General features: G+C 41.9%; 1 protein-coding gene across 2 annotated transcripts; it reads right to left on the bottom strand.

Moving 5' to 3' along the window:
* Positions 1-481: 481 nt before the first annotated feature.
* LOC139370185 (tyrosine--tRNA ligase, mitochondrial-like) lies at positions 482-9,227 on the bottom strand. 2 transcript variants are annotated; one of them, XM_071109523.1, is made up of 6 exons: positions 8,425-9,227; positions 8,017-8,184; positions 7,510-7,665; positions 7,207-7,377; positions 2,328-2,483; positions 482-1,343 (listed from the first exon to the last, which is right to left on the bottom strand). In XM_071109523.1, the coding sequence occupies exons 1-6, from the start codon at positions 9,210-9,212 to the stop codon at positions 1,322-1,324; spliced, it is 1,461 nt and encodes a 486-aa protein (XP_070965624.1). In that variant the 5' UTR covers positions 9,213-9,227; the 3' UTR covers positions 482-1,321. The 2 variants fall into 2 exon arrangements, with proteins under 2 accessions (XP_070965624.1, XP_070965634.1); XM_071109533.1 differs by having other exon boundaries at positions 2,277-2,483; positions 8,425-9,222.
* Positions 9,228-9,752: the final 525 nt, after the last annotated feature.

Raw genomic sequence — 9,752 nt, 5'->3', positions numbered from 1 at the left:
AGATTAGAATAATATTTATTTTTATGTATAACAATAGCATTTTCATTAGTTTATGTTACTGTAAAACTAAAAACACCAACATTCAAGTGTTCAATCAATTTTAATTTGTGGAGTGCCTTTGTTACAACTATGAAAAACAGAAAGCATGTGTTGAAACACATTAACAGCTTATTTTAACAACAACCAAATAAAAATACCCCAAACACCAAGCCTGTGTTCCACCGATATGCATCTGGCAGCGGCACCCACCAAGCTAGACACCATGTTCAGGCTATCCATTCAATCAGCCAATCAATCTTTCCATATACATACTTTTCCAACTATAACCAGTCACCACCCATTACTACTGGAGTCACTACTAGTGATGCGCGGGTTGACTCATAATCCACATGGCGGATGGGTTTAGGGTCACTAAATATTGTGTGGCTGAAGGGTGGGTGCGTGGCGGGCGGGTTGAACAAAGAGAAACAATACCATAAAAAAAATCAATAAAAATGTTTAATTCTTGTGCAATTTATATAGGCTACATTGAGGTTTTTCTGTCATTATTTTAGGCTATCTGGTATTAGTGCATAAACTTAAGTTTTAGAACTTAACTGTATGTGCCAAATAGCCTACACAGCCAATCACCAAATAATGCTTTTGGGAACGGGAGGAAAAAGTTCATGTCAATCCACGGAGGTTAAAAATGACATTGTGGAAGTTTAATTCAACACGACCAAAGCTGTGAAAGGAGATTTGACAATAAAGAGAAGGAAGGGCCAGAAAAGTCATGTTTGGGAAAGATTTGGTGAAGTGGTTAAAGAGGATGCTGTGTGTGTGATGATTGTGAGGCGCGGTACAAATCCCACAGTCACAAGACGGGACTTCAAATAGGCCTATGGCACGTCAAGGGAACTGTAGCCTAGTGTTCAGATGGGTTAAATGGAAACTGAAATCTGGCCACTGACTCTAGGTCTATAACCTCTCACATAGCCTTAATATTAACTCCTGCAGAATGAAGCATTTCTTACAGTAAAATTATACACCAAATGTAGGCAAAATTTGGAGAAATAGGATTTCTTTCTTTCTGCATTTTGATAGAATGCATTGCTCAGTTAGATAGATCTGCAGAGGTGCTGTCTTCATCATAAGAGCAGCATAAAAGCTGATAGTATTTCAAACACATAAAATATGCATCGAAGCCAAACTGAAATATTATCAGAAACACTTTGGGTCATTTTCACAGCTTTCTTTTTCCTTTCAACTGGTCAAACTGATGTCATTTGGACATTTTGCACAGAAATCATTTTTGTTGTTGTTGCGTCATTGTATTTTCTCCTCAGTCCCTAAACGTATTTGCTCTGCAAAAGAAGACAGAAAAAACATTACTGATGTCAACTAGATTGAAGCATTCACTCTAGGGATCTATTACATTATTCTGGTGAGCAAGGTTTTATGTAGTCTTTTAGGGAAACATAATAATGACAAAAGAGAAGCTACATGCATCCAATTATTGGCAAGTAGACTAACGAACAGCCTACAAATATGTTGGAAATTATAAGCAGAATCATGACTAACAAATAACCTACCAATATGTCGGAAATTATATGCAGAAACATATCTAAATCATGCCTATAGCGCATTTTCTACATCTTATTTCATCACATGTAGTCGTGCGGTTGCAGATGGGTTATTAGCAATTGCGGGCGGGTGCGGGTGAAAAAACAGCTGACCCACGCACCATTAGTCTGTACCACAACTATAACTTATTTCAAAAACCATAAATACTTTAAAACAAGCTAGCAAGCACACATTTTCTTCAGGAAATATACTTCCATAATTTCCTATTCCTATTGTCATTTTTTTAAATTTGAATTATCATTTATTTTAGCTTTAAGATATTTCTGCCATTGAATTTTAATTCCTGGATGTAACTAGGGTCTCACAACCAAGCTTTGCTTCAGGCTTGCTAAAGGAGGCTTTTCCCGGTCCTCATTGAAAGAGAAGACAATACTGACACCTAGTGGTGAAATTCAATAGTAGGCAAATCTGCTATCTAATATCGAATGATCACAAAAATAAAACAGTTTACAGACACAGTATGTAACATACAACTAACAAGACAAAAAACTTCTAACAAATATACTTAATACCACATCTTACAGCATCATTAAATCCACACATATATAGTGCACTACATCCCCTCAGACACAAACAGGGATGTATTGAAACAATACAGGTCCATTTCCAATATCCATCTCCCTTCACCTAAGCCTCCCAGCTTGCGGTCCTACCTCCAGTCCACAAACAGTCCATAGTAGTTTTAAGGTCCCAGTGCCACTCACAGATTGAGCCACTTGATGATGTGGAAGTTCTTCTTGCCCACTTTGAGGAGAGAAAGTCCGTTGGCCAAAAGGTGCTGTCCAGGGATCAGTACCTGCTCTGGGCTGTCTGTCTTACTGTGGTTGATCCATACAGCTCCTTCTGATACCATGCGATACCTGCAGCACATCACAACACATTACAGCACAGAAAGAGTCAGTTAACACCGTTTGAAAGTCAGACAGACAAAAAAAGGAAGAATTTGAGAGAGAAATAGAGGGAGTGAGAGAAACAAGCAAATAAATTAAGACCGGCCCAAAAAATAGCAATGTACTGCTCTGTCCCTGACTTTACTGCTCATTTGTCTGAATTTTTTAATCACAAACAGAAAAGTATTTGGAGCTTAAATTAAAAATTAAAAAAATCCCCCCACACCTATTCCCAACTTAACCCACCAAGACAATGCATTGTAAGACATTGGTACCCAGTCTGGAGCTAATGTGTCTCTCTCTCCTTCCTGAATGAATAACAAATGGATAAATGGGCAATAATTGTTTTCATAACAATCGGAGATCGGTATTTTTGGGCGCCGATTTCCGATTATTAAAAAAAACCAAAAAAACATTTATTATTTTTTTTATACCTTTATTTAACTAGGTCAGTCAGTTAAGAACACATTCTAATTTTCAATGACGGTCTAGGAACTGTGGGTTAACTGCCTTGTTCAGGGGCAGAACGACAGATTTTCACCTTGTCAGCTAGGGGGTTTGAACTTGCTACCGCACAGTTAACTAGTCCAAAGCTCTAACCATTGCACTCCACGAGTAGCCTGCCTGTTACGCGAATGCAGTAGAGGCCAAGGTAAATTGCTAGCTAGCATTAAACGTATCTTATAAAAAACAATCAATCATAATCACTAGTTATAACTACTAATCCAGTTTGGCAGGCAATATTAACCAGGTGAAATTGTCATTTCTCTTGCGTTCATTGCACGCAGAGTCAGAGTATATGCAACAGTATGGGCTGCCTGGCTCATTGCAAATTAATTTGCCATAATGTTACGTAATTATGACATACATTGAAGGTTGTGCAATGTAACAAGAATATTTAGACTTAGGGATGCCACCCGTTAGATAAAATACCGAACGGTTCCGTATTTCACTGAAATAAACGTTTTGTTTTCGAAATTATTGTTTCCGGATTTGATCATATTAATGACCAAAGGCTCGTATTTCTGTGTGTTATAATGTTATAATTAAGTCTGATTTGATAGAGCAGTCTGACTGAGCAGCAGCAGGCCCGTAATCATTCATTCAAACAGCACTTTAGTGCGTTTTGCCAGCAGCTCTTCGCAAGCACAGCGCTGTTTATGACTTCAAGCCTATCAGCCTAATGGCTGGTGTAACCAATGTGAAATGGCTAGCTAGTTAGCTGGGTGTGCGCTAATACTGTTTCAAACGTCACTCACTTTTAGATTTGGAGTAGTTATTCTTCTTGCGCTGCAAGGGCAGCGGCTTTTGTGGAGCGATGGGTAACGCTGCTTCGAGTGTGGCTGTTGTCGATGTGTTCCTGGTTCGAGCCCAGGTAGGGGCGAGGAGAGGGACGGAAGCTATACTGTTACACTGGCAATACTATAGTGCCTATAAGAACATCAAATAGTCAAAGGTATATGAAATACAAATGGTATAGAGAGAAATAGTCCTATAAATACTATATTAACTACAACCTAAAACCTCTTACCTTGGAATATTGAAGTCTCATGTTAAAAGGAACCACCAACTTTCATATGTTCTCATGTTTTGAGTAAGGAACTTAAAACATAGCTTTTTTACATGGCACATATTTTACATGGAACATATTTTACATGGCACATATTTTACATGGCACATATTACTTTCTTCTCCAACACTTTGTTTTTGCATTATATAAACCAAATTTAACATGTTTCATTATTTATTTGTGGCTAAATTGATTTTATTGATGTTTTAATTAAGTTAAAATAAGTGTTAATTCAGTATTGTTGTAATTGTCATTATTACAAATAAATACATTTTTAAAATTTTAAAATCGGCCGATTAATCGGTACCGGCTTTTTTGGTCCTCCAATAATCGGTATCGGCGTTGAAAAATCATAATCGGTCGACCTCTAGTGGACACCCCTTCAAATGAGTGGATTCAGCTATTTCAGCCACACCCATTGCTGACAGGTGTATAGCCATGCAATCTCCATAGACAAACATTGTCAGTAGAATGCCTTAATGGCCTCAATAAGTCAAATTTCTACCCTGCTAGAGCTGCCCCGGTCAACTGTAAGTGCTGTTATTATGAAGTGGAATGTCTAGGAGCAACAACGGCTCAGCCGTGAAGTGGTAGGCCACACAAGCTCACTGAACGGGACCGCCGACCGCTGAAGCACCTAGGCCCCTTAGTTCCAGTGAAGGGAAATCTTAACGCTACAGCATACAATGACATCCTAGACAATTCTGGGCTTCAACTTTGTGGCAACAGTTTGGAGAATGCCCTTTCCTGTGTCAGCATGACAATACCCCAGTGCACAAAGCGAGGTCCATACAGAAATGGTTTGTCGAGATCAGTGTGGAAGAACTTGACTGGCCTGCACAGAGCCCAGGCTTCAACCCCATCGAACACCTTTGAGATGAATTGGACCGCCGACTGCGAGCCAGGCCCTAATCGCCCAACATCAGTGCCCGACCTCACTAATGCTCTTGTGGCTGAATGGAAGCAAGTCCCCACAGCAATGTTCCAACATCTAGTGGAAAGCCTTAGCAGAAGAGTTGAGGCTGTTGTAGCAGCAAAGGGGGGTACCAACTCCATATTAATGCCCATGATTTTGGAATTAAATATTCGACGAGCAGGTGTCCATATACTTTTGGTCATGTCGTTTCTTTAGACCTGCATAAAATACATAATATATTTATACAAAAGGGATGTATTCCATATCAAATGGATTTATTCGACTTTGTAAACGCAGATGTTCCAAAGGCACGCATCAGCATCTCAGTACGCTGAGGCCTGGAGATGCTAAACGTGTTGATGTTCAATGACAACATTTTGAGACTGCCACAGCCCTATGCACGTTACCTCACAATCGAATTTCAATAAGGCCTAACTGATTGATAAGGAGGGTGAAGAGATTAGAACAACAATAGTGTAAAGATCTTGTGTTCTGCCTATTTATCAGGGTTGGGACCCATTTTAATCATTTGACCGCGGGCCTTGCGAGTTGATATCATTCTCATTCACATGTAACTTTTTTAAAAGACGCTATTGCGGGACAGTTTTATTTACTACAACTCTATTACTAATAAAAATGCAAGACGGGGGGGGGGGGGGCGGCAGTTCAAACCCCCGAGCTGACAAGGTACAAATCTGTCGTTCTGCCCCTGAACAGGCAGTTAACCCACTGTTCCTAGGCCGTCATTGAAAATAAGAATTTGTTCTTAACTGACTTGCCTAGTTAAATAAAGGTTAAAAAAATAATATCCTTGACTCTTTCCAAGTTGATGAGTGCAGGGCCTTCGAAGCTGGCCCACGAAACTACACCTAAACTAAACCGAAACTACTTTCACACATAATAAAAGTTATCCTGAATTAAATTGATGAGTGATGATATGACCATGATGATATGACCAGTTGTCAAAATACACATGAAGAGATGAGGGCATAGCTTGGAATTGACAGATGCAGGGAAAGGAGCCTTCATCAAATCCTCCTTCAGAGTCACATGTTCAATGTTTTGATTTCAATACTGAACACAAATACAAACGCAACATATACAGTGTTGTTCCCATGTTTCACGAGCTGAAACAAAAGATCCCAGAAATGTTCCATAGGCACAAAAAGCGTATTTCTCTCCAATTTTGTGCACAAATTTGTTTACATCCCCGTTAGTGAGCATTTCTCCTTTGCTAAGATAATCCATCCACCTGACAGGTGTGGCATATCAAGAAACTGATTAAACATCATGATCATACACAGGTGCACCTTGTGCTAGGGACAATAAAAGACCACTCTAAAATGTGCAGTTTTGTCACACAACACAATGCCACAGACGTCTCAAGTTTTGAGGGAGCGTGCAATTGGCATGCTGACTGCAGGATTGTCAACCAGAGCTGTTGCCAGATAATTGAATGTTAATTCCTTTACCATAAGCCACCTGCGGGAACATCTGAGACCAACCACCCGGACAGCTGATGAAACTGAGAAGTATTTCTGTCTGTAATAAAGCCCTTTTGTGGGAAAATACTCATTCTGATTAGCTGGCCCTTCCAGGCCCACCTTTGGCTGCTCCCCTGCCCATCTATGTGAAATCCAAATATGAACTGTAACTCAGTAAAATCGTTGAAATTGTTGCATGTTGCATTTATATTTTTGTTCAGTATATATAGTATCAGAAAGAGTATATTCTGCAGTTTCTATGACACTTACCCGTGGTAAAATAACTTAAAATTCAAGAAGTGCATCTCTATTTCCAAGAATAGCTGCGCTGTCCATGCGTTCAGCACATGCATGACCACTCTGTTGTCCATGCCTTCATGGACAGCCGGAAGTGTCGAAATATGGCTTTAGGCGTACGTTCTTCACTCAGACTTTGTAGAACTACACAAAACATATCCTTGACTCTAAACAAATATCGATTGATACATGTTTACATGGATATAATTCCACAAATAGGTCTTCATGCCATTCATCATTTACAATAGTTGATGCACTATTTATGGTGCTTATGTGTTGGTGCTTGTGTTTGCGCACCTTGAGGGTTGATATGCATATGATGCTTATGCTAAAGGTGCGAGTAGCGAAACAGAGAGTGAGTGACCCTCCGTGTGAGGTAGTCGGGTCAGGTATAAGGAACAGAGGAACGTAAAGGGGGAGCCCTACCCTTTGCCCCCCTGGGGAATGGCCTCTGCCCTGCGGCAGGCATCCAGTACTGTGGTCCCTGGCTCCAGCAGCAGCTCATGGAAAGAGGCCTCTCTGAAGAGCTCCTGCAGCTCAGCATCGCTCATCTGCTCCAGGGCCTGTAGGTTACTGTGGTACAGGGCATTGGTGCACCTGGAGGGAGAGAAACAAACAAACACACACACACACAGCATTAATAATAGTGCCAAGCGAAACCTCATTAATGACACACAAATGACCTACGCACATGTGCACTCACATAACACACACGGACACACTCCTCACCTTTTGGCACTCTCCAGACCCTCCTTGCCGTGGACCAGTTTGGTGATTTCGGCGGCGAGGCGTTTGTGTGCGGGCCGTTTGCCTGGCTCCTGTCTCTGCTGCTCCATCACCCTCTCCACCTCGGCCAGGGGTAGGAAGGTGAACAGCTTCAGATACCTGCAGGTAGCACAACCAACCAACTCCAACTCAGTCTCCAACACCACCATACATAGGCTGCACTCAGGTGCTAATACCACCAGGTCCCATGTTCACAAAGCATCTCGGAGTAGGGGTGCTGATCTAGTTGCGCCTTTTAAATCATAGAGGGGGGACCTTGTCCTAGATCAACACTCATCACCTGAGACGCTTCAATACGGGCCTAAGGCCGGTTTCACTACCTTGGTTAAGCCTAGTGGTCCTAGTCTATACAAACAAACCATCAAATTATACCAGAATGAATATAAGCCTAAATAGAAGGCTCTGATGAGTGGGCCAGTTCTATTGCGGTCTCAGTCTCCAGCCACCTACCATTCCACACTGCTGTCAGGCTGCCTGAGGAAGAACTGATAGAGGTCAAACGGAGATGTCTTGTCCCTGTTCAGCCACACTGCATTGCCTGCTGTCTTCCCCAGCTTGTCCCCCGCAGAGCTGGTCACCAGTGGGATGGTCAGCCCATACACATCCTGTCCAGTCACCCTGTTACAGAGAAATTGATACAATGGATATTAAAGAGGCCATCACCGGTCAGTTAATGTTGAGGCAAGTGTGTGTTATTGCATGTTTACTACTGCAGGCTATTTATGGCCTTGAAGCATCACTCTGGTGTCTGATGCACCATGCAGATGCTAGGCTACAATATCTGGAATCAATGTGATAATTGGTCAGTACATTTGCAAATGTCTGTGTGTGTGTCCAATGAATCTGATGCAACATTACTTGTGTATAAACTCGTGCCCAGACATCAGGTTGCCCAGCTGGTCTGTCCCTCCCAGCTGGATCTTACAGCTATGATTCTGGTTCAGGTGGTAGAAGTCATAAGCTTGAAACAGCTGGTAAGAGAACTCAGTTAGGCTCATGCCCTCTGCACTCTTCAGCCTGGACTGGACACTGTGCCTACTGAGCAGGGTCCCCATTCGGAAACGTCTGCCAACTTCTGACAGAAAAGCAACCACATTCCAGTCTTTGTACCAAGCTAAATTGTTCAATAGGGTTACAGTGCCAAGCTTTTTAGAGTCGTTGTGGAAATGCAGTTCATGGTTGGTGAAGATTCGCTGCAAGCTGTCCCTGATAGCCCTTGTATTGTCCTCCACTACATCAGACGGTAGCTGCTCTCTCTCGCTCGTTTTCCCGCTTGGGTCCCCTATCTGTGCTGTTGCACCACCGATTAGAGCGATGACATTGTGTCCTGCGCTTCGAAAATGCAATAGCCCGACGATGGCGAGTAAATTACCCACGTGAAGGCTGTCCGCCGTGGGGTCGAATCCGCAGTACACTGTCTGGCACCCAGACTGCAGCAGTTGAGGAAGTTGATCTTGGGCTGCGTTTTCGGGGAAAGCATTATTCAAAATGCCCCGTTTATTTAGCGAAAAAAGAAGTCCACTTTGGGTTGCTGCAGAGCGATTAAACGTGTATCTTAACGATATACATGGGAGTGTGTTTTTCAAAATAATACAAGAACCATGCCACGATACACGTGAAAAAACCCTGGCTATGGATGCCGCCATATTGGAAACTGTGACACACCGGACAGGAAAATGAAAGGGACTAATGTATGACAGAAAAGAATATAGCGCCATCTGGTGTATGGTGTAACTATACCACATCCTGCCTGTTCCTCCTGACCTGTGGCCTTTTTATTCAAAGGAGCATCACCCTCACCACTGTGCACTTTCACCACCCTGTGAAGTTCCTCATAATTTACGAGTGGTAGTGGGAGGACCACACAACATGTCATCACGTGACTCCAAATTTACTTCGGCATGATGGTTATTACAGTATATCATTCAAAACGATTCCACCAACATTTCTCACATAATTCATTTGACCAACACAAAAAGATTCCACCTTGTGTAGCATATTTTGTTTAGTCAACATTTGGAAGGTTTAGCCTACCTGTTTCCATCAGGCCTGTCATGACATGTTTTATCCGACATGTAGGCTACTGTACTAGCATAAAGAAATTGGAAGGAAATCGGATTGTTTTCCAGATTTTTTCTGCCCGTTCCCAAAAGCTTTTGGCGATTGACGTGTAGGCTATTTGGCGT

This window comes from Oncorhynchus clarkii, chromosome 2, assembly GCF_045791955.1.
Source record: "Oncorhynchus clarkii lewisi isolate Uvic-CL-2024 chromosome 2, UVic_Ocla_1.0, whole genome shotgun sequence".
NCBI lineage: Eukaryota > Metazoa > Chordata > Actinopteri > Salmoniformes > Salmonidae > Oncorhynchus > Oncorhynchus clarkii.
This window is presented reverse-complemented; position numbering and strand designations above follow the sequence as displayed.